Below are 25,847 nucleotides of genomic sequence, written 5' to 3' on the forward strand. Positions count from 1 at the left end.
AAGGGCTGGTGGTGAAATTTCCAGGTGACATGGGGCAACGGTCTCATAAGGGCTCAGTCCATGACATAGTCCATCATAAAGTCCATAAAAGTGTAATAGATATAGCAGTGCAACAGCTGGGCCTGAAGCAGCACAGGGGGGCTTAAGGATAAGTCCATCCAAGGGCATGATTCGTTTGTGTTGCAAAACATTCACAGGGCTTCAACACATGAAAGTCTCTCTCTGGGCAAACATTTTAAACGTTACAAAAAATATAGTCACAGAGGGCTTTCTTGGGTGAAAGTCTTCCTCTGGATACATACTTGTAACGTTGCACTTCTCAGGCCAGTGATTACCTGAGAAGGAGGCGAAAGGTACAACAGGCACAATTGGGGAGACTCAAGGTGGTATGGGGAACTGCCCCCCACAGACATAAATATACAGTGAATCTCTCACCCTTACAGTGTGGCTCCAAAGGGCTCCACTGCAAGCAGCTAGCTGATGCTCAGAGTTGCACAATGTGCTGTCCACAGCAGCACCTCCTTTCAGGCTGTTCTCAGAAGATGCCAGGTGTAGGGCAGCAGAGGATGATCCAGAATTCCCACTGCCTATATCAGCCGTGGGTGTGGGTGGAGATGCCGGGTCACAGGCTTCAGATGCTTCATCCAGGCTGCCATTCTTCTACTCAGCTGCAGGTGATGACAAGCAGTTGAGGATGGGTGTGGGTCAGCAGCTCGCTGGGAGGGCTCCGTAGCAGCTTCTTTGGGTAGTGGTATCTGAATATGGTCCATAGTGGTTATTGCAGAAGCTCGGGCACCATGGGGGATAGCGCTGTCTTGGTGTCAAAGAAAGTGTTAGCAACTAATGGTGGCTTGGTGGTGAGTCCTGTGGTAGCTGCCACAGGCAAGGACTCCACCTGCTCTGAGAGGAACATACCTTTAGATAGTTGGTTGCTGCTTCATCCATGGCTACTGCAACCATGGTCAGCTGAGGCTAGGCTTCTAAACAAAGCCTACTGATTCCACGACAAGACATCAGTATTCCTTTCCCTTATTTTAAAGGGGTGGTAATTTCTTTTTCCCGCTGTTAGAAGGGAGGTTCTCAGCAATAATGGTGCAGCTGAAAATTTTGCAGGTAATTTCTCATGGGCTGGTCAGCAGCAATATGGGACAGCAACCAGGGTGGTGTAGCGTGCCTGCAGCAATCTTAGCACAATAAAGTTTCTTTTCAGCCACACACATAATCAGTTCACAAGTAGGCACTGAGGAATGATCCTGTTCATGATGTCATTTTTGTTTATCTAACGGTCTGCAGAGGATGGCATGAGGTGGAGAGGATGGGAGTGGTGGTGGAGGCCAGATGGTGGTAATAGTCCCTCTCCAGATGTCCCTGGGCCGATGCACAGGGAAGGAAAGGCACACCCTAGGTCCCATGGGGGCATAGCCTGAATTTGATGGTGGTTCTGGGTGCCCTTAATGTTGGTGCATGCAACGATTAGGGAAAGTTTTGCAACAAACAACAGTTCTTTACTGACAAAGAAGTTCAATACAGTGTAGCCTTTATCATGCATGGACTGGCTGATCTTACACAGGTTGCAATTTCCACAGTTCTGTAGGCAGCAAAGATGATAGACAAGCCAAATACTCCCTGAGTCACTCTCAGTCTCTCTGTCTCTGTGACAGACTAAGGTATGTTCCTTTTACAGGTTGCTCTACCTTTGGAATAAATCCTCATTGGCTTCCTCGGGGGCAGGTGGTATAAGGTTCTGTCTGCCAGGCTGGTTGAATAATTTCTCTACTTCCTTTCTCATCACTGTCTCAGCTCCAACAGATTACATCAACCAATCTAAGCTAGCAATGGAATCTCTACGGCCAATTAACCCTTTTGCAGCCAGGAAACATACAATTGTATGAATCCCACAAATTATTAACCCTTTCAGCAGAACACCTCGTAAGTAGTGAGATCTTCTTACCCTTTGAACTGACCACATGGAAAAACATCTGACTAATAATTCATGTCTTGGTGGTTTAGCAATTTTTACAAAACTGCAACCGAAACTAACATGTTTTTCACATCACCAAAAGCAAAATAGATGAAGCATTAAAAATAAAACAGAAGCTCAAAATGTATCCTCATGTTATATTTTATGTGTTTAAATGAAGGAAATTAACTTACCATGGAGATTACAACAATCCATCCCTTCATCCACCATATACTGTGCAGTGACTATAATTTACTGCACAGATTCCATGTTCATGTGTGTAATCAAGAGTAATTTCAAAAGAAATGAGAAACAAGAAATATATCCTCATTTATTTACTGATCAAATGATCCTACATTAACCCCTTAAGGACCTTGCCATTTTTCACCTTAAAGGGAACCTGTCACCTCCCAAAACCATCCCAAGCCGCCAGAATTACCTGTGTGTAGCCAGCAGTGTGTGTCTGATGATGCCTTTCTTCCTGAAGGCAGATGCAGCAAAAGTACTGAAAACGTTGTTTTATCCCCTGTCCGATGCGCTTCTCCACACAGGCTTTAGGTCAAGGGGGCAGCGGCCTCCTTGCTTCAAGTCACGGTAACCACGCCCCCTTCGCTGTGACTGACAGCGCTTATGCAGAGAGTTCGGCAAAGCCAGCCGAACTGCCGGCCGTCAGTCACAGCGAAGAGGCAGGGAAGGAAACCAAAAAATAGCTGTTTTGGCACCGTTTTATTTTTTGTCATTTACAACGTTCATCTGACAGGTTAGATCATGTGGTATTTTTAAAGAGCAGGTTGTTACGGACGTGACAATACCAAATATGACTACTTTTACACAATAACAGTATTTTTTAAACAAAAAAAAAATCAAGTTTTAGTGTCTCCATATTCTGAGAGCCATAGTTTTTTATTTTTTGGGCGATTATCTTAGGTAGGATCTCATTTTTTGCGGGATGAGATGACAGTTTTATTGGTATGATTTTGGGGTGCGTATGACTTTTTGATCGCTTGGTATTACACTTCTTGTGATGTAAGGCTTTTTGACACGGTTTTTATTTTTACGGTGTTCGTCTGAGGCGTTAGATCATGTGGTATTTTTATAGATCAGGTCGTTACGGATGCGGCGATACCTAATATGCCTACTTTTTTATTTTTTTTACATTTAACACAATAGAGGCATTTTTGAAACAAAAAAAATCATGTTTTAGTGTCTCCATAGTCTGAGAACCATAGTTTTTTAAATTTTTTAGGAGATTGTCTTAGGTAGGGGCTCATTTTTTGCGGGGTGAGATGATAATTTGATTGGTACTATTTTAGGGTACATGCTACTTTTTGATCACTTGGTATTATACTTTTTGTGATGAAAGGTGACAGAAAATTGCTTTTTTTAGCCCAGTTTTTATAAAAAGAATTTTATGGTGTTGACCAGACGAGGTGGATTATGTGATATTTATATAGAGCAGGTTGTTACGCACGCGGTGATATCTAATATGTCTAATTTTATATGTCTCTTTTTCTGGAAAAGGGGCTTTACTTTTTATTGAAACTTAAAAAATTTTATTGTTAAAAACACTTTTATTTCACTTTTAATATTTTTTATTTTTGTCCCACTATGGGACTTCAACATTACAGGGTCTGATCCCTGTTTCAATGCAGCACAATACATCTTTATTGTACTGCATTGACTTTTAGTGTATTACATAGTGTGATACACTGATAGTTTGCCTATGAGACTCAGCCTCGGGGCTGGGCCTCATAGGCCTCCGTACATGCCAGGCCCCAAGGCCTTGGAATGGCTTGGGGCTGACCCGATGGCTAAGGAGAGGGAGCACGAATCTCCCATACGCCGCGGTCAGCGCTGACTGCGGCATATGAGGGGTAAATCCACCGACATCGGCGTTATCACCGATGCTGGTGGATGCAGGGATCCATGCTGCTGATTGCCAGACCGCTCATGGGAAGGAAGGGGGGGGGGGGAAGAAGGACCGCAGGACGAGAATTATCGTCCTGGGGCTCAAAGTACCTGCCTTTTAGTACCGGCCACCTGGGTCCTTAAGGTGTTAAATGTCTACAAGTGTTTCTGTTAAATCATGGAATGACTGGGGCTTTTCTTTAAAGAGCAGCTGTCCCCTCTCCTCACATGTCTGTTTTAGCAACTACTTGCACCCCCAATGTAATAACAATTCTGGAGCATTTACTATTATGGCTCTATGCTGTGCCTTTCCTTTATTATTCCTGCTAGAAGTTATGAATAAATTGCTAGCAGCTTGTAATGAAGGTCCAGCTGGGTGTTACAAGTTGAGGGTGTGTCCCTGCACAGTCTTACACTATCCAATCAGTGCTGCCAGTGTCAGACTGTGTGGGGACACACCCTCAACTGGTAATACTCAGCTGGACTGTCATTGCAACCTGCTAGCAATTCATTCATAAGTTCTACCAGGAATAACAGAAAAAGAAATTGACTTGCTGGGTGGATTTTGACATCTGCACCATGCCAATTGTTGTGGCATTTTTCTTGTACAGATTTCACCCTTTTCAATAGAAGGGCGAGGCTAGATTCACACAGGGTTTTTTGGACGAGACTTTTCTGCAGGATTTTCAGCCAAAGCCAGAAGTAGATTTGAAAGGAATCAGAAATAAAAAAGGAAGGACTTATACTTCTCTTTCCTAGTGAATCCAGTTCTGGCTTTGGCTGAAAATCCTGCAGAAAAGTCTGCCTCAAATCCTCGGCCAAAAAAATCCACATCAAATCCTCACCAAAGGTCGCATAAAATTAGATAGATAGTACAGATTTATGTGCGGTTTACACATTTAGGCCCCTTTCACACAGGCGAGATTTCCGCGCGGCTGCAATGCGTGAGGTGAACGCATTGCACCCGCACTGAATCCGGACCCATTCACTTCAATGGGGCTGTGCACATGAGCGGTGATTTTCACGCATCACTTGTGCGTTGCGTAAAAATCGCAGCATGTTCTATATTCCCCATAGAAATGAATGGGGAATGCGTGGAAATCGCAAGCATCCGCAAGCAAGTGCGAATGCGGTGCGATTTTCACACATGGTTGCTAGGAGATGATGTTAGTAAATTGATATAAGTCAATTTACTGTATTATTTTCCCTTATAACATGGTTATAAGCAAAAATAATAGCATTCTTAATACAGAATGCTTACTAAAATGTGGCTTTAGGGGTTAAAAAATAAAAAAAAAATTACTCACCTCATCCACTTGTTCGGGCAGCCTGCATCTTCTACTTTCTTCTTCTTTCAGGACCTGCCAATGGACCTTTGATGACGTAATCGCGCTCACCACGTGGTAAGTGCGGTGACGTCAGCGCAAGTCCTGCTCAATGAAGATAGAAGATTTCTATATTCATTGAGCAGGACTTGCGCTGACGTCACCGCGCTCACCACGTGGTGAGCGCGATTACGTCATCAAAGGTCCATTGGCAGGTCCTGAAAGAAGAAGAAAGTAGAAGATGCAGGCTGCCCGAACAAGTGGATGAGGTGAGTAAATTTATTTATTTTTTTTAACCCCTAAAGCCACATTTTAGTAAGCATTCTGTATTAAGAATGCTATTATTTTCCCTTATAACCATGTTATAAGAGAAAATAATAAAATCTACAGAACACCTAACCCAAACCCTGAACTTCAGTGAAGAAGTCCGGGTTCGGGTCTGGGTACCACAGTAATTTTTTTATCGCGGGCATGCAAAACGCATTGTCCACCAGCGATAAAAACTGAATATCGGAATGCAATCACAGTCAAAACGGACTGCAATTGCGTACCTACTCGCACGATTTTCCCTGATCGCAGACGCAACGCATCCGGACCTAATCCGGACACGCTCGTCTGCAAGGGGCCTTAAGGAGCACCAGATTCCGGTAGAAGCTACATTTTTATATGATGAGGAGTGACCACTTATCTTGCCTATCGTTCCAGTTGAACGCTCACTAGTTCTGTCTTACTACCGGACTTCACTGCTCTTCCCCCGCAGCGTCTGAGTCATTACCAGCCCTGTAGATTCTTACACTAGCCTCTCCTGTCATTGCATCAGAATTTATAAATAGCTAAGCATACTCATATGCATTTAACTTCCATTGCAACAGTGACATCATATATTTAATTTCAGAACTCGTGTAATAGGGACTTTACCTCTTCAATCAGTATTTCAGGGAGGCAGGGGGGGGGGAGGAATTGTGCCGATTCTGATCTCCAGCACGTTGTGAACTGATCTGTGTATCTACAAATTTTAAAAAAAGGCATTCACATCAATAAAAGCAGTAATACATATAGAATATAGAATGCATTCTCTTATTCACTCAGCTTTAATGATCGTAAAGCTGGGATCAGACTTTGCACTTTGTTGCAGCCCAAAACCGGATTGTGGTTCCAAGAAATGATCCTAGAACGGTGTCTGCACAAAACGACAATGCGAGTTCCAGCGCTGTCGTTTTCCAGTTGAAATCATATTGGGAAAAGGTATAAAAATCACAACAAATAAATCAGACGTAACATGCGAATGAGATTTCGTAAAAACCACAGGCATCGATGCAATGCATAGGTTCTGGGGTGCAAACAAAATCTTGTATTTGAAATCTTAGCCAAAGTACAAGGACTACATTTAGCCGGGGTGCCAATGATGAGATCTAGTGATAGTTTTTCATATTTTTTTTTATACGTGGCAAACTGCAGTGCAGGACAGCAGATGGGCAAGCTCCACTCACCTCTGTGCTATTCTTTTGACTTGTAATAGGGCTCCATTGACAGTCATTTCATTGAGGGTCATCAGGTTTTCGTTGAGGTTTCTGTTGTTTTGTTTGGATGGCAGGGATAGTGCAGAAGTAGAACAATGGTATAAATCCCTTTGTGAATTCCCCCTTTATCACAAAATCCTGCTTCCACGCCCTAATAGAGCATCTAGCCATCATACAGTCAGAAGTGGCTTAGCTCTAGTGAACCAGCGCATACATTACAGGGATGGTGTTTATTTCAATAGTCGCATGTAATATCATGTTCCAGCTACTAGAATAATGCAGAAAAAGCCTGCGGTACAGATTTGAAATCCATTTATGCCACAACTTTTACTCTTTGCAATGCATAAAATGCAGCAAATCCACTGCAAAATGTGGAGCAAACCCTTGGGTAACACGGAGGGTTTGTTGCAGATTCGTCAAGGACATTCTACTGTGGGAAATCAAACTGTACCCTTGTAAGACAATCAGTCACTTAGAAATCCGCAACTTCATAGCCTGCCCTGATATGAAGGCCTTATTATTTGAACAACTGTAGGCTGCCACTCTGTTTCTTTACACTATTTCACTGCAGCGTGTAATAGGTTAAAGGGGTTATCCAGGAATGTGATATTAATGGCCTATCCTCAGAATAGGTCATAGATATCAGATGGGCAAGGGTCCGACTCCCAGCACCCCCCCTATCAGCTGTTTAAGGGGGCCACAGAGGCTTCAGTGAGTTCTGTGGTTTCTTCGCAGATCGCCAAGCACAGCGCCGTACCTTGTATAGTGGCTGTGCTTGGTATTGCAGCTCTACCCCATTTACTTGAATGTGACTGAGCTGCGCCTAAGCCACGTGACTGATGTACAATGACGTTACCGGCCTACAATGTGGCCTAAGCGCTCGCTGAGCACTGCGGCCTCTTCTTACAGGGGTGCTGAGGGTCGACCCTGAAGTGGGACCCACTCCTATCTCCAGAACAGGCACCCTGAATTGAAGGAGAGCGCTCTGTGCAAGTGTGGCCACTCTTCATTCACTGTTATGGCAGCTCTGAGAATAGCTGAGCACTGCTACGTCCCATAGCAGTGAATGGAGAGGCGGCCGTGCATGCACAGTGCACTCACCTTCACTTCGGGGAGCCCCGTTCTGGAGATAGGCATGGGTCTCGGGGGTGGGACCCACACTTATCTGACATTGATGGCATATCCTAGCGATAATGTCCCCCTTAAGAAACCCCCAGAGGTAAGGAAGGTTTGCAGAGTCTGGTTGCATATCTAAGTTAGGCATTCCATATCACATCCAAGCGGTAAGTGAGTGCAGTTGTTACATGTAATGCTCCAGGGACCCACACATAGCACATACTTTACACTAAGGCTACATTCACACAAATGTATTTTGTTTCTTCCATGTCTGTTCTGTTTTTTTGTTTGTTTTTTGCAGATAGGATGCAGACCCATTCATTTCAATGGGTCTGGAAAAAATGCGGACAACACACCGTGTGCTATACGCATCAGTATGTCCGTTCTGTAGCACCGCAAAAAAAAAATATAGAACATGTCCTATTCTTGTCTGTTTTACGGACAAGGATAGGCATAAATAGGCATAAAGAAGCTGCCTCTGACCCTCCTGGTGCCCCGTTTTCCATGCTGTCACTACCCATACTGCATCCCTGCACCTCCTTTTATAAAAGAGGTATGGGGCCATTATTAGTGTGTATATACAGTAGTGTGTATGTTTGTGTACCCTTATGTGTGCACATGCCTGCATGTTAATGAATGTATGCAGTGTATGTGCATACGTGAGTCAGTATGACTGTGTGTTCATGTATATAGTACATGTATTTATGTTTATTATTTTGCAATGTTTTTTTTATTATCTTTATGACTGAGCCAGATTATTGTGATATACCATATGTAGTTACTTTGGTATTTACCTCAGTATAAAAATGAATAAATAAAAAACTTAGTGTTAAGAAAAGTGGCAGACAGTTAAATAGGTGATATTTAATCTCAGTGCCTAGGGTAGAATGAGATGTAAATATCTCCCTGCTCTCCCTATTCTTCAGAGCGGCTATTCTCAGCATTGCCCCATTCAAGTGAGTGGCCCCTTCAAACAAGTGACTCTCCAGATAGTGAGAGTCCGACCAATCTTATTAGAGAGCTGGATAAGGCCTCTTTCACACGGGCGAGTTTTCTGCGCGGGTGCAATGCGTGAGGTGAATGCATTGCACCCGCACTGAATCCGGACCCATTCATGTCTATGGGGCTGTTCACATGAGCAGTGATTTTCACGCATCACTTGTGCGTTGCGTGAAAATAGCAGCATGCTCTATATTGTGCGTTTTTCACGCAACGCAGGTCCCATAGAAGTGAATGGGGCTGCGTGAAAATCGCAAGCATCCGCAAGCAGGTGCGGATGCGGTGCGATTTTCACACACGGTTGCTAGCTGACGATCGGGATGGGGACCCGATCATTATTATTTTCCCTTATAACATGGTTATAAGGGGAAATAATAGAATTCTTAATACAGAATGCTTAGTAAAATAGTGATGGAGGGGTTAAAAAAAAATATATATATTAAACTCACCTTATCCACTTGTTCGCGCAGCCCGGCTTCTCTTCTTTCTTCTTCTTTGAGGACCTAGGAGGAAAAGGACCTTTCGTGACGTCATGGACCATGTGATGGATCATGCGATGAGCGCAGTGAGGTCAACAAAGGTCCTTTTGCCAGGTCCTGAAGAAAGAAGAAAGAAGAGGAGATCCGCTACGCGACCAAGTGGATGGGGTGAGTTAAATTTGTTTATTATTTTTAACCCCTCAATGGACATTTTACTAAGCATTCTGTATTAAGAATGCTATTATTTTCCCTTATAACCATGTTATAAGGGGAAATATTGCAATCTACAGAACACCTAACCCAAGCCCGAACTTCTGTGAAGAAGTTCGGGTTTGGGTACCAAACATGCGCGATTTTTCTCACGCGAGTGCAAAACGCATTACAATGTTTTGCACTTGCGTGGAAAAATCACGGGTGTTCCCGTAACACACCCGCACATTTTCCCGCAACGCCCGTGTGAAAGAGGCCTTAATTCTGTTGAAATTGGGATTATAGGTGGACATTCACTTTAATCTACTTTTTGGTTAGTTTGCTTAATATTTTTATCTGCCCCCTCCCCTCCCATTCCTCAGCCAGTTGTACCTGTGGAGAAATCCATACTCTCCTGCTGTTCGCCTCTCCAAATGAACAGGGGTCTCATTTGCCTCTGCCACCCATGAATGGCCCCAGCAGTGACGTATCCCCAAGCGGTACTTGACCTAGCAGTGACATGCTGCTTGGGGACAGGTCATCACTGAGGCCATTCATTGACTGCAGCATGGAAGTTGAGCGGCAGGGACCATACGTCCAGTAAAGAGAGCCATAATGGATCAGCAAGGAGCAGGTAAATATGGTTTTCTCCAAAGGTAAAGCTGGATAGGGTGGGGGCAAATTTAAAGACCATCTGTGAGCAGTTTTGTATCTGTGACACTGGATGACCTGTTGCATGTGCTCTTGGCAGCTGAAGGCATCTGTGTTGGTCCCATGTTCGTATGTGTCCACATTGCTGAGAAAAATGATGTTTTCATATATGCAAATGAGCCTCTAGGTGCAACGGGGGTGTTGCCATTACTCCTAGAGGCTCAGCGCTCTCTGCAACTGCTCTCCACTTTGATTGACTTTAGAAGAAGTCAGGGCCATGCGTGATCATGTTTACACTGCCTGGTCCTGTCAATCAAAGTGCAGAGGGAGCGGCATTTTTTGAGACGGCTAAGCCTGTAGGAGTAAGGTCTCATGCACACAAACGTATTTTCGTAGTGTCCATTCCGGGTTTTTTTTCCAGTCCGTAGACAGAACCATTCATTTCAATGTGTCCGCAAAAAAAACGGAAGTTACTCCGTCTGCATTCCGTTTCCATATGTCTGTATTTCTGTTCCGCAAAAAAAAGAACATGTCCTATTATTGTCTGCATTACAGAAAAGGATAGGACTGTTCTAACAGGGGCCAGCTGTTCCGTTATGCAAAATACGGAATGCACACGGACGTCATCCGTATTTTTTGCGGATCCTTTTTCTGCGGACCGCAAAATACATACGGTCGTGTGCATGAGGCCTAATGGTAACGCCCCCGCAGCTCCTAGAGGCTCATTTGCATATATTAAAACATCATTTTTCTCAGCAATGCGGACACATATGAACATGGGATCAACACAGATGCCTTCAGCTGCCATGGGGAACATGTAACAGGTCAGTCAGTTTCATAGGGACAAAACTGCTGACAGATGCCCTTTAAGTTGGACAACCCCTTTAAGCTAAAACAGTTTTTTTTTGCATATTGTCCTGTGTCTTAGTTGTCAACTATATACATGAGAGCGTATAAAAAAAATGGTCTAAATCTTGGCTGGGGCGAAAAAAAAAAAAAAAAAAGCAGGACAACCCCCTCAAGTGGGAAAAGGAACAAACATTGATTACTTGTATGAAAATAACTCAAGTACCATAACTCTATGGTAAATAACCTAAAATAATATAGAAATAAGATAGATATATAGACAGACATATGGATATAAGTATTACTACTGATATAACATATATTTATGTAGTAAAATATATGTACATTGTTTCCCTAAATGTAAATAGCATGTGCATTGTTTGTTATATGATATGGACAGGCAGATAGGTAGTGCCTAGTTTGCCTATTTAGTAAATGGCATCTACCTATGTAAATGTCAAGTGCCTTCTTTATAGATAAAGAAATAGGCAGATAAAAATATGTTTTAAATTGACATGCTGTACACAGATATAATATCATCTTTATTATGGAAAAATAATATTAAACAAATGAGAATAAAAACTTTTCAGTTTATTTTTCATCACTTTATTTTGGCTATAAAGGGTACACTTATATACAGCTTGCATGTCATGTAGTAATACAGTATTTAAGTACAATTCTTAATAGGATATTTATGTCCTTAATATACAGAATACAATTAAATAGAATACATATAACACTCAGGTTTGTTATTATACCAGGAAGGAAGGCAGAAAATAAAAATTAAAAATCAGCACACCTTCTCCTCTCACTATTTACTTGCTGCCTTATGCAAGGGTGACTAATATTACCTCCTTAATTCAAAGCACTACACATTGGAAATAAATTGATTTATAGAATCCTTATACGTTTGAATTGTATAATTTAATATTTGGCTAGTTAAAAATATAATAATCTTTTTTTCTTTTTTTTTTTAAAATGTTTGTGACAAACCTTTATCGCCAAGAAAAATCAATAAAGAGAATATATATCAATAAAGAGAATATCAACAAAGAGAAAAATCAATAAGAAGAAAATATATATATCAATGAAGAGAATATCAACAAAGCGAAAAATCAATAAAGAGAATATATATATATAAATCTGTATACATGCTTTATAAATTTTCAGGTCCATTTTACATATAGATATTAAAAATAATTCTGATAATTCTGAAACAAAAGGGTTTAATTTGTGTTTTTAAAATTTTAGTATATTTCTTCATTTGTATATTTGTAATGGAGATTACAATGCTGAATATTTAAACAAAACACAAGTTAGTGAACATTATATCAGTATAGTAATCTATATATTTTTTTTGTATAATGGAAATAATGAATATAGTGTTTTTTAATGAATATTGAATGTTTTTGCTGCATTTCCTTACTGTTGGTCTGAAGTTGATTTTATTCAGAAGAATGCTTTATTGCTATTATCTGTCATTTTATATACTTATATGTTGATAAAATATATTTTATTAAGTGAAATGGTTCAAATTGTTCATTGAACTGTATCTTTATGATATTGCAGACAAATAATGATTTAAAAAAATATTTTTAAATAAACACTAAATGTATGACTAATACAGCACTTTTAGAACAAAATGGATAAAATGTAGTAAGAATACATGAGCTTGTTAGCTGCACAATAGACCTGCATTTCTTTGCAGTCAGTACAAAGCTTTTTGTTGAGATGTCTGGTCACTTTGTCTTGTCTTGTCATTGCCACTTGTTAAACACAAATTGTATTAATGCCCAGAACACAGGAATCAATGCAGAAGCAGAGCACTTCACCTCTAGTATAAGAACAAATATGTTAGATACACAAATAATAGACAATGGAAATGTGATCATTAACCAATCCCTATACTTCATTTTATAAACTCAGAGAGCAAAATGAAAAACTTTCAATTATTATCTAAGTATTTTTAATTTATTTGTTTTAGTTGTAATGCAACTTTTATTAAATACATTTTCCTGTGTAAAAACAAATCAGAAGTAATTTATAATATCACAGATTCTGGTACATTTGTAATCATAACAAAGAATAAATATTTGCAATATTTTGGCAATTCAATTATTATTATTGTTATTACAACTATTCACATGAATAACTGTGATCATTTTTCAGATGTATAAATAGATTAGATGGAAGATAGATAAATAGATGGAAAACATAATAACTTTATGAATAATATATAATTAAAACTACTGCTAATTACTGAATATGTTGAAAATAAATACATAATAAAATACAAATGTTCTGTATTAATATATGGTGAACTATGCTATCTTATATTTTGGCATTAATATAATTTTACATACTTAATTATTATTATTATACCTATTACACAGGCACATTATAGTATGTATTACATTATTTAATGACTTTTAGAATTTAGTAACAAATAATAAGAGCATTATAAAACAAGTAATATAACTAATTGACATCAGCAAATAAATATATGAAAATGAGGATTTTAAAAGCTGTAATGCTTTGCCTTTTCTTCACATTTCATAGAGATCTACCTTATATAGGTGAAAGAGATAAAATAAAACAGACTAGCCTGATAATAAAATAATAAAACACAGTCATTTTATTCTATGTGTCACAGTACAATGGTTTTTCTAATTTCATTTATTTTTGAACATTAACATTTTGCAGATTCACCCTGTAATTTAAGTGAAAGTTTTTGGGGGGCAGAAAAAAACATATCCAAAACATTTTTCCTATCGATTTTAAAAATCTTTGTTCTTTTAGAATTATGATCCTATGGAAACTTAAAGACAATTAACAGATATCTGCTCTATCCATCTCTCCTCCTTAGGTTCTCCTAGTTAATAAGGGGAATAAGCATTTAGATTTTACAGGTGCTACAAAATACTTTTTATTTTTGGAATCCTGATTTCATCCTAACGATGTGTATGTATCTCTCCATTTATTTATACATTGTATAGATTTATTTTGGTGTGATGCATACATTTTATATGTAAGTGTGGTATTTGCATGGTGTTAGTTGACATGTTTACCTCCACATTACTGCTTTCAGTGCCCTCTTACTGTGCAGAAGACTTGGCAGAAGACTGCAAACCTCTCTCTTTTTCCTCCTTCTTCTCCCACAGAGATCCGGAGAATCCAGGCAGTATAGAAGAAGAGGAGCTTGTGAACCAGCAGTGGTGCTGGTGGATTGCAGTGCCCCATCACCCTCAGCTCCTCCACAGACATGGAGAAGTCTGCCACTCCTGATCCAGGGATATGTGCATGAACTCATCTGATAGATATGTCAGGCTGCATCAGACTATTTACTGACTCATTTCTAGAAGCCAGTGCTTGCTATGAGTCTGTGTGAATCACAATCGATAAGGTTTGTCAGTCATGTCTGTAGAAGGAGAAGATAAGAAGGAGCTTTATGGAAGGAGTACACACAGATCATTGCCAGGTGTATTCCTTACTGCATAAAATAACTAAATATTTTTATTTATTTTTTATAAATGCTGTAAAATAAACAGATTAATAGAAGTAAACCATGTTGATACAACAGGAAAAATAATAATCGTCCTAATAGAATTTTTTAGCAAGACAAATAAGAAGAAAGAAACATAATAATAGTCCTAATAGAATTTATAGTAAGACAAATACAAATGATACTAGTCATAATGAAAGAGATAATACGTCTGTATAATGCTGATGTTATAATAACAGTATAATAAGTGATGCATGCAGGCAATTGTTCTCTGTAACATGGGGCACTAGATTTCCCAACATTGTGAGCTGTGCTCTGAGTATGGCTGCCATTCCCTTGCCAAGTCCTCAGACAATATGAGCATTTATACAAGTGAGAAGCATTATTGTGCTGCCAGTCATGAATAGTCCATTACTCCCCAATGCAGATGACTGAGAAATGCAGCCTGACAATACAAGTGTCCCAGTCTGCAGACTATAGGTGGCAGGAGGCTGCTGATAATAATAATAATAATGCCACAGGGTCCACAGCCTAAATTGTGTTTTTATATCATAGGAGAGAGGATGACCCTGGGTTATGTCCTAATGCAGTGATGGCTAACCTCGGGCACTCCAGCTGTGGTAAAACTACAACTCCCAAGATGTACACTTGCATAGAAATGAATGGAGCATGCTGGGAGTCGTAGTTTCACCACAGCTGGACAGCCATCACTGTCCTAATGTATGCAATGCAGTGGTGTTCAGTGGAGGTCTGAGGATTGAGAATTTGCATGATCCCTGCTTAGGAGCTTAGAGAAGAGGAGGCATAGTCCTCCTGGTTCTTATTATGTAAGGTTATAATGACAGGAGCAGGGTTAGATCATCTGCATGTGCTGATGTCCAGGTGCTGGAGGCATCTGATGGGATGAAAACCTGCAGGTTGTGCGCACAGCTCTGATGGTCACATGGAGACAGTGAGCCGGTCTGCTGCTTGTCTTGTATGTAGGGATTGTTTCTTTACACATTGTTAGGGCTCATGCACACGGCCGTGTGTATTTTGCAGTCCGCAAAAAAAGGATCCGCAAAAAATACGGATGACGTCCGTGTGCATTCCGTATTTTGTGGAAACGGAACAGCTGGCCTCTAATAGAACAAAACTTTCCTTGTCCGTAATGCGGACAATTATAGGACATGTTCTATTTTGTTGCGGAACGGAAATACGGAAACGGAATGCACACGGAGTAACATCTGTTTTTTTAAAAAAAATGAAATGAATGGTTTTGCATACGGTCCGCAAAAAACAAACGGAACGGACACAGAAAGAAAATACGTTTGTGTGCAAGAGCCCTTACACTCTTCTCCTGTCTGCCAGAGTGATTGCAAGGGGAGTGAATAGGGAAAATAGAGAGGAATGAAGGAGCGGGGGAATGGGAGCACTGGAAAAGTAAAGAGAAGGACTGGGAGGGAGAGAAGGAGGGATAGTGGAGGGGAAGACTGGGATGAGGGTGCAAACTCTAGAGGAGACAGAGGATGAAAGAGGAGAGAGAACTGAAAGAAAAGAATGGAAAGGAATAAATTAAGGATTGATAAATATGATGTAAGAAGAGAGGGCAGAAAGAATGAGAATGAAATCATGATAATAGATAGATATGATAGAGCAAAATAGAGAGAGATAGATAGATAGATAATAGATTAGATAGATAGATAGATAGATAGACATAGATTAGATATGAAATAGATAGATAGAAAAATAGATAGAACAGAGCAAAATAGAGGTAGATGATAGATAGATAGATAGATAGATAGATAGATAGATAGATAGATGTCTAGTAGATATAATGAAAGAATGAAGGATAAAATGAGAATAAAAGGAATGGCTGAAAATGAAAGAATGTCAGATAGATGGAACGGGTAAGAATGAGGGTAGACATAGTGAGAATGAAAGAATAAAACATAGAAGGAATGACTGACAAGAAGAGATTCAGTGCCAATGAGGATACAATTGGGAAATGAATCAGTGAGAATGAGAGGGACACTATAAGGGAGATTAAAAATGAGAATGGAGTATAAAATGAGTGAGAATGAAATAATGTAAAAGGGAGAGAAAGAAAGAGGCAGAAAGAATTAGAAAGAGAGCTAGAGAGTGAACTAAAGCATGAAAGGTACAATGACAATGAATTGAAGCCAATGGGAGGAGATGAGGTGGAAAGGTATTAACAGGCAGTGATAGGGAAGTGAGAGACGGTGAATTAGACAAGCTTTGTGAGAAGGAGAGGGAAGAAAGTGATGGAGAGTGTTGGGTTAGCGCTTGTCGGGCGCTCCAGACTACACCGTCAGGCAGCTACTGCCTCTTGTATACACACAGCACATCTGTCACAAAGTGAGCTGCAAGCCAGAGGGACGAGGAAGGGTATGGCCACAAGCCGCGCCGTGTGATCGTATCCTAAAGGTTTCCTTCTTTTCTATTTTTACAGATTAATCTTGATTCACCAACATCTGGTCCAAGCCCGGCTCGGGGCAGCGCTAGGGAAGTCCCCCAGGTTAGACTCTTCTCCAGCAACCATGAATAGCTTCCTTGTCAGCAGACTCCAGGCTCTGTTACAACAGCCTGGATTGTTTCCGTCCCCACAGCAACACTGGGCATTTTCATTTTGCACCGCCAGTTCATTATCAGAAAACGCCTGCAGAGGGCGTCAGGCTCTATGAGGGGAATTGTTGCTTATGCAAAGAAAACTGGACTACAATGAGGAGCATTGTGGAGGGGAGACGGCAGGGATCAGGCCCCTTGTGGATGTCATGTCTGATCTTTTTACCATGCCGCCTATTTTTTTTCTCCATTTTTATTGCAGTTGACAATATTATTATTATTATTTCTAACTGCAGATACAAGGGTGGCCGGCCAGTGCTGGCCTAGATTTACTAATGTGCCTGAGCCTAAATTCTGTCTAAAAAGGGTGCAACATGGAACCACCAGGGTTTATGACTTGTTAAAAAAAAAGGGTGGGGCCTTGCTGGAAAGGGGTGTGGTCTGAAATGCGCCATTTTGCGCCAAAATTACACTGTAATTCTGGCATAAAATTCTGCAAGCCAAGCAATAGTTGGTATAGAGTTAGATAATAGTGTCTCTCACTATCGTCCAGTCTGAGCCCCTGTGATAAATGTGGTGCAAGGTCTAGGGTTAGAAAATCTGGACCACAGTGTGAAATATGGAAGCCGTGCTGCGGCAGATGATAGCGATTTACAGGTGGCACCGGGCAGTTTTTCCACAATGAGAACCTTATTGGTAGGCATTATGAGAAGATAGCCCCCCCTCTGCACTTATAATTAGTGGAAGAAGACCAAGCAAAGAAAACGTTCTCCAAACACCAGCATGATGTCTACTGATCAAGAGGTCAAGGAGCTTGCCTCGGCCATGACATCAGTGGAAATACAGCGATGATTCCTGGTCAGCTGTACATACGTCTCAGCTCATGGCCCCTGTGGATGCGATTACCCCCATACGTAATAGGAAGCACAGCCTAGAGTTTTCAATTAATATTAGTAAGCAATGAGTCCAAGAGTAATGGAAATATGTAATGCAACCAATCACATTAGTAACCAGCATCCACTACACACAATGGAAGGAGAAGTAGTTCAGGCGCTGACTTCGGCACCAGAGGTACTGGGAACAGCTAATCAGTGGAGGTGCGGGGTGTTGGACCCTAGCCGATAAGATATGGATGGCATATTTGGAAGATAGGTCAACATAAGAGGACTGGAAAACCCCTTTTAGGCTTTGTTACAGCTTCGTTTCGGAGATCCAGCAGCCTGATCCTGCGTCAATGCCAACTGTCGACCGGACGAAAAACCATTGCATGCAATGTTTTTGGTTCGCAAAAAATGCAGGATGTCGGCCCTGGTCACTGCCATACTTCATTAGGGAAGAAGAGGATCCGGCAGACTTTCTGTGCCGAAACAGCCCGCCGGATCTTCAAACAAGGCCTTAGGCCTCTTGCACACGACCGTATGGCTTTTTCAGTATTTTGCAGTCCGTTTTTCACAGATCCGTTGTTCAGTTTTTTGTTTCCGTTCCGTTTCCATTCTGTAGTTTCGCCAAAAATCTCCGTATGGTTTCAGTATGCTATCCATTGTTTGAGGATGGCAAATAGAAACATAACATTTTTAATCATTAATGTAATGTGTTTTAACAGTATAACACATGGGCAAAGTGGGCATGGATCCGCAAAAAACAGATGACATACAAATGTGTTCCGTAATGCATTCTGTATTTTATTTGGACCCTTTGACTTGAAAAGATCCACGGATCGTTTTTTGCGGGCAATAATAGGACAAGTTCTATCTTTCAGCGGAACGGAAATATGGAAACGTAATGCATACGGAGTACATTCAGTTTTTTTTTTGCGGAACCATTGAAATGAATGGTTCCGCATATGGACCGCAAACGTAATCCGCAAAAATGGACCGGAAACCGAAAAAAAAAAACGTTTGTGTGCAAGAGGCCTAACACAAATAATTTTAGCAACGGGTTGCTTCACATAGACAAGAATGGGTTCGCAAAGGTATTCATTTATTTTTTACAAAATATGTGTCAAACAACCCCAGAGTTAGGGCTCGTTCACACGAACGTGTGCTGCCCGTTGCCGTATTGCGGACCGCATTTGCGGATCCGCAATACACGGGCACCATTCCGCATCACGGATGCGGACCCATTCATTTCAATGGGTCTGCAAATCCAAAGATGCGGAACGGAAGAACGGAACAGTACAGAAGCACTACGGCGTGCTTTCTGGGGTTCCCTTCCGTGCTTCCACACCGCAAAAAGAACTTGCTCTATCTTTTTGCGAAACGGAATGATCGCGGACCCATTCAAGCGATCCCCAGCACGGGCTTCACACGTTCGTGTGAAGGAGCGCTTAAGGTGGATCTGGTCGCTCTCCTGACTGTCTGTTTTAGTAAATACTTTTATTCCCCATGATATAACGATTCTGAAGCATCTTCTCTTGTAAGGCTACTTTCACACTAGCGTTAAAGTTTTCCAATATTTAGTTCCGTCACAGGGACTCAATACTGGAAAAAAACGGATGAGTTTTATCCCCATGCATTCTGAATGGAGAGCAATCCGTTCAGGATGCATCAGGATGTCTTCAGTTCAGTCACTGTTACGATATTTGGCCGGAATGCTGGATTCTGCATTATTTTCTATTGAAATGCATTAATGCCGGATCCAGAATTAAGTGTTCCGGCAAAACGGATCTGGTTTTCCAGTCTGCGCATGAACAGACCTTTAAAAATGCAAAAAAAAAATATACCGGATCCGTTTTTCCGGATGACACCAGAGAGACGGATCTGGTGTTTCCATGCATTTGTTAGAGGGATCCGCATCCGGATCCATCTACAAATGCTATCCGTTTGCGTCAGGATTGCCGGCGACGAAACTGCCTGCCGGATCTTCACAACGCAAGTGTGAATGTAACCTAAGGGCTTGTTCACACTAACGTTTTTTGCGTTCTGTATACTGACCGTTTTTTGCGTTCCGTATATGGTCCGTATACGGAGCCATTCATTTCAATGGTTCCGCAAAAAAAAACGGAATGTACTCCGTATGCATTCTGCTTCCGTATTTCCGTTCCGTTCAAAGATAGAACATGTCCTATTATTGCCCGCAAATCACGTTCCGTGGCTCCATTCAAGTCAATGGGTCCGCAAAATGGATTGTACTCCGTATGTCTTCCATATCCGTTCCGTTTTTGCAGAACCATCTATTGGAAATATTATGCCCAGCCCAATTCTTTCTATGTAATTACTGTATACTGAAACGAGGATCATTCATGCTGGACCTCAACACACCTGAGGTTTTGTTCTTTCATTGTCAGAAGAGTTTTCTCTCTCCTAATGAATAGATGGAAGGAGAGTAGTCAGGAAATGAGCATTCGCTCAGCAGTTATGTTATGTATATGGCTGTCTTTGGCTACCTGCACTCGTTGCGGATCACCCGTGCGGATCGCACTGAAAAACCGCAGCATAATACAGTACCAGCAAAGCGAATGAAATCTGATAAATCTCATGTACACTTTGAGCATTTTTTACATGCCAAAATTGACCAGCTATGCCACATGTCAATAGTTTGTGTGATTCTGCCCCTTATATAGTGTGGCTTTCTCCATAGACTTTAATGAGGTTGTTAACATAAACAGAAAATTCATACCAAAATGCGCAACAAAGACCGCACATAAAAATAATGAAAACCACAATAGTGGGATTTATGTGCGTTTTTTTATGCAGTTTTGGTGCAGGTTTCATGTGGATTTTCCGCACCATGCGCAGGTAGCCTTTAGCTGTGATTCTTGACCCTCCTGGTCTATGGCCTGCATACAGCTAATGTACCCCCAGACCGCCAGGACACATGTCTTACCAATAATATCACCTAGTGTTACATGAAACAACGTCAAGGTGGTTGCATCTGTGGCATCTGTCATGTGCAGAAAAACAGATCCTATTGTGCGATTGATGCCTGGGGTCATTTGTAATATGACGACATTTTACAATAACCTCGAGTCTCAGAATGAGCGACATTCCAGCAGTGTCAGCAAGAAACAGTGACATCTTCCCAGTCAGGTCTTGTCATTGCAAAACATATAAATAAATAAATAAACATATAAATAAATAAATAAATAATCTAGAATGTCAGACATGTCAGGAGAGGTGACAGGAGTCTACAGTACAGTCTCATAGGCTCCCAATGATCGGTGACTTACTGGACACATCTAATGGGGCGCTGTACACGGCTGTCTCTGCTTTGGCTCTTTCCCTTTCTTTGAATGGGTCTGCAATCCGCAAGAGATGGTCTATTTTTTTTTTTACGGTGTGGAGGCACCAACTGAAATCCCATGGAAGCGCTTCCTAGTGTTTTCCGTGGGTATCCGCTCTGTGCCTCCGCTCCGTATCTCGAGCATTGCGGACCCATTCAAGTCAATGGGTCCGCATCCGTGATATGGAGTGCACAGGGCCAGTGCCTGTATGCCCGTATTTTTCAGACCCACTGTATGCGGGCCACAATACGGGCATGGGGCACACACGGTCGTGTACATGAGCCCTAACACTGGGTCATTCCTGGGCTCCTCAATCAGTTGCCCCAGTCTCTATATGAGTCTCTTCTACGTCTTAGGGCTCATTCACACGTCTGCTTCCAATCTCCATTCATTTCAATAGGCCCCGAAAAAAGATAGAACATGCCCATTTCTTGTCCGTTTTGCGGATACGGATATGACATTTCTACAGAAGTTAAAAACGAAATGGTGGAATGCACTCGGCCGGGATCTGACTTTTACAGATCCGCCATTTGGTGTCTATGAAACGCTTACGGCCGTGTGCATGAGCCCTATGGCAGAGACTTGGTAAAACCCAGTTATCCTCTTTTTCCTACATTTCCTAGAGGAATAACAGAGGAATGACACAACACAGAGTAAAGAAAAGATTCTCCAGAATATTCTTATGGGTATTTACTAAAACAGACATGTCAGGAGAGCTAACTAGTACTCATTAAGGCCCCCTGCACACGATCAGGATTGCGTGCGGATTTTCCGCGCGGATTTGCGTGCGGAAAATCCGCACCGTAGGTCATGTCCATTGTATTCTATGAGAATTTGAAATTCTCAATGCACACGATGCGGATTTTTTCCGCGCGGATTTTGACCTGCGGTGCGGATTTTAAAATCCGCGACATGTCAATTAATTTTTTTTTTCCTGACCGGATTTTCTTCATTCACTTAGTGAAATCCGCATGCGGAAAATCCGCACCGAATCCGCACCAAATCCGCATGCAAATCCGCATGCAAATCCGCACTAATTAATGCGGATTGACCGCACGGATTTGCCTGTGAACACCTGCGGATTTCAGTGCGGATTCTCCGCACATGAATCCTGATCGTGTGCATGTAGCCTAAGGGTCCATAGTGCATTGCGGATCTGCAATACACCCGTCCGGCACCCCCATAGAAGTGCCTATTCTTGTCCGCAATTGCAGACAAGAATAGGACATGCTCTATTTTCTTGCGGAGCTGCGGACCAGAAGATCGGGGGCGCGCTCCGGAAATGCGGATGTGGAGAGCACATGGTGTGCTCTCCACATCTCTTCCGGCCCCATAGAGAATGAATGGGTCCGCACCCGTTCCGCACAATTGCAGAACGGGGGCAGACAACACTTGCGGACGTGTGAATGGAGCCGCAGAGTACTTTAAATGTGGGATTGATAGGGAAAATCAATAGGTTTCCAGCAGGATGTCTGAACATGGAGCCAAAAAGCAGTTTTGGGTGCCCGCAGCTGGGGATCCAGCTCTTGTTCTAGAACCATTTATGAATCTCCCAGGACAAGCCGTGTACAACGTTCAACGGGGCCTAAAAAGGTAAACTTATGTGCCTCCTAGTGATCACTTAAAGTTTTTTTTTTAAATAGATTTATTTAAATAAAACTTAAAGGGGTTGTTCAGGATTAGAAAAACGTGGCTGCTATCTTCCAGAAACAGCGCCACCCTTGGTTTATGGGTTACGTCAGGTAAAGCAGCTTGGTTCTGTTGGACTCAATGTGGCAGAGCTGTAATACCACACACAACCTGTGAAAAGTGGTAATGCTGTTTGTGGGAGAAAGCAGCCATGTTTTCCTGGTCCTGCACAACCCCAATAAAAATTGCATATGATTTCTACAACTTTCTGATATAGAAAAGTCCACCTCTGATCTCAGATCCTCCACTCAGCCATACATTATGCATACTGGCCATCTTCTTGTGCACAGAAGACCACATTTTACCACAATTTCTGGTGGTTGACTCACAGAAGTTTCACTTTGTGTTTCAGTCCCTTACCAACTGCGAGATCTCTGCTTGCTGCCAAAGAATGGGAACATTTTTATTGATATCAAAACCTGTACAGCCATAATACAGAGAGGTGGATCCCATTGTATGCAGTCTAGGCAATCCTCTGTGAGCTGACTACAACATCACAATCTTCTCAGGTAAATATAGGAGCATGGATTACAGGCTGTGCAGATTAATGTCTAGACTGGATACAATTTTATCCAGTACTCAGTATTAGGTTTGTACAGATTTTCAGTATATGCATGTCAGCAAAACTGTTCCCATTCACTGACAGCAAACAGAGATTTTAAAAATGGTAAAGAATTGAGACAAATTTATACATGAAAATTGCAGAACATTTCATTATATAATGGCTAAGCACTTGCTTCACAAAATCAGAAAACTCTTCTAAAAAGCCATTTGAAAACCTCAGATGATGGTCGATAACCCCACTATCTCAGGGGCCTCGGAAGCTGAGATATGTGGAGTTATTTGTTAGGGTCCTTGTACAGCTGTAGCCACCAAAACTGTTCAGCGTGACTATGAAGGACCACCAACATCTGTTCAGCGTGACTATGGAGGACCACCAACATCTGTTCAGCGTGACTATGGAGGACCACCAACATCTGTTCAGCGTGACTATGGAGGACCAACATCTGTTCAGCGTGACTATGGAGGACCACCATCTGTTCAGCGTGACTATGAAGGACCACCGCCATCTGTTCGGCGTGACTATGGAGGACCACCAACATCTGTTCAGCGTGACTATGGAGGACCACCAACATCTGTTCAGCGTGACTATGGAGGACCACCGCCATCTGTTCAGCGTGACTATGAAGAACCACCGCCATCTGTTCAGAGTGACTATGGAGGATCACCAACATTTGTTCAGCGCGACTATGGAGGACCACCACCATCTGTTCAGCGTGACTATGGAGGACCACCACCATCTGTTCAGAGTGACTATGGAGGATCACCAACATTTGTTCAGCGCGACTATGGAGGACCACCGCCATCTGTTCAGAGTGACTATGAAGAACCACCGCCATCTGTTCAGAGTGACTATGGAGGACCACCAACATCTGTTCAGCGTGACTATGGAGGACCACCAACATCTGTTCAGCGTGACTATGGAGGACCAACATCTGTTCAGCGTGACTATGGAGGACCACCATCTGTTCAGCGTGACTATGAAGGACCACCGCCATCTGTTCAGCGTGACTATGGTGGACCACCACCATCTGTTCGGCGTGACTATGGAGGACCACCAACATCTGTTCAGCGTGACTATGGAGGACCACCAACATCTGTTCAGCGTGACTATGGAGGACCACCGCCATCTGTTCAGCGTGACTATGAAGAACCACCGCCATCTGTTCAGAGTGACTATGGAGGATCACCAACATTTGTTCAGCGCGACTATGGAGGACCACCACCATCTGTTCAGCGTGACTATGGAGGACCACCACCATCTGTTCAGAGTGACTATGGAGGACCACCAACATCTGTTCAGCGTGATCATGGAGGACCAACATCTGTTCAGCGTGACTATGAAGGACCACCGCCATCTGTTCAGAGTGACTATGGAGGACCACCACCATTTGTTCAGCGTGACTATGGAGGACCACCACCATCTGTGACATGGAAATCAGCTCTCATATTGTTAAGTGGGGTCTGATGCATTTTCTAATGGATTATAATTGTTTTACTGATGTTATTTAATTATTGTATACCCTAAAGATCTTGTTACATCACCCTAAACATCTTCACCTGTATAAGAAATGACTACCTAGAGAACTATTAGTTCCTGACTACCCAGAGCACTACTAGTTCCTGACTACCTAGAGCACAACTAGTTCCTGACTACCTGGAGCACAACTAGTTCCTGACTACCCAGAGCACTACTAGTTCCTGACTACCTAGAGCACTTCTAGTTCCTGACTACCTAGAGCACAACTAGTTCCTGACTACCTGGAACACTACTAGTTCCTGACTACCTGGAGCACTTCTAGTTCCTGACTACCCAGAGCACTACTAGTTCCTGACTACCCAGAGCACTACTAGTTCCTGACTACCTAGAGCAGGCATGGCCAACCTGCGGCTCTCCAGCTGTTGTAAAAGTACAACTCCCACCATTCTCTGCTGTAGGCTCATAGCTGTAGGCTGTCTGGGCATGCTGGGAGTTGTAGTTTTGCAACAGCTGGAGAGCCTCAAGTTGGCCATCCCTGACCCAGAGCACTACTAGTTCCTGACTACCCAGAGCACTACTAGTTCCTGACTACCCAGAGCACAACTAGTTCCTGACTACCTAGAGCACTACTACTTATTTATGACTACCCAGAGAACTATTAGTTCATGACAACCTCAAGCACTACTAATTCATGACTAACTAGATAATTACTAGTCCCTGACTACCTAGTGCACTACTAATTCTTGAATACCTAGACAACTATTCGTTTCTGACTACCTAGAGCACTACTAGTTCATAACAACTTAGAGCACTGCTAGTTCCTGACTATTTAAAG

General features: G+C 42.0%; 1 protein-coding gene across 1 annotated transcript; it reads left to right on the forward strand.

Moving 5' to 3' along the window:
• The first annotated feature begins 797 nt into the window (after positions 1 to 797).
• LOC120993970 (basic salivary proline-rich protein 1-like) lies at positions 798 to 25,000 on the forward strand. Its single transcript, XM_040422430.1, has 3 exons — positions 798 to 857; positions 16,948 to 17,013; positions 23,822 to 25,000. Exons 1-3 carry the CDS (start codon positions 798 to 800, stop codon positions 24,998 to 25,000), a joined length of 1,305 nt encoding a protein of 434 aa, XP_040278364.1.
• The last annotated feature ends 847 nt before the right edge of the window (positions 25,001 to 25,847 follow it).

The sequence above is a fragment of the Bufo bufo genome, chromosome 3 (assembly GCF_905171765.1).
Source record: "Bufo bufo chromosome 3, aBufBuf1.1, whole genome shotgun sequence".
Classification (NCBI taxonomy): domain Eukaryota; kingdom Metazoa; phylum Chordata; class Amphibia; order Anura; family Bufonidae; genus Bufo; species Bufo bufo.

Bases quoted from the DNA above. Each gene is read 5' to 3' on its own strand.
- LOC120993970 (XM_040422430.1), top strand. From the start codon at position 798: ATGGGGGATAGCGCTGTCTTGGTGTCAAAGAAAGTGTTAGCAACTAAT. The intron at 858-16,947 runs GTGAGTCCTGTG...CTATTTTTACAG, and splicing joins CAACTAATGGTGGCTTGGTG to ATTAATCTTGATTCACCAAC. The intron at 17,014-23,821 runs GTTAGACTCTTC...GTTATTTGTTAG, and splicing joins GCGCTAGGGAAGTCCCCCAG to GGTCCTTGTACAGCTGTAGC.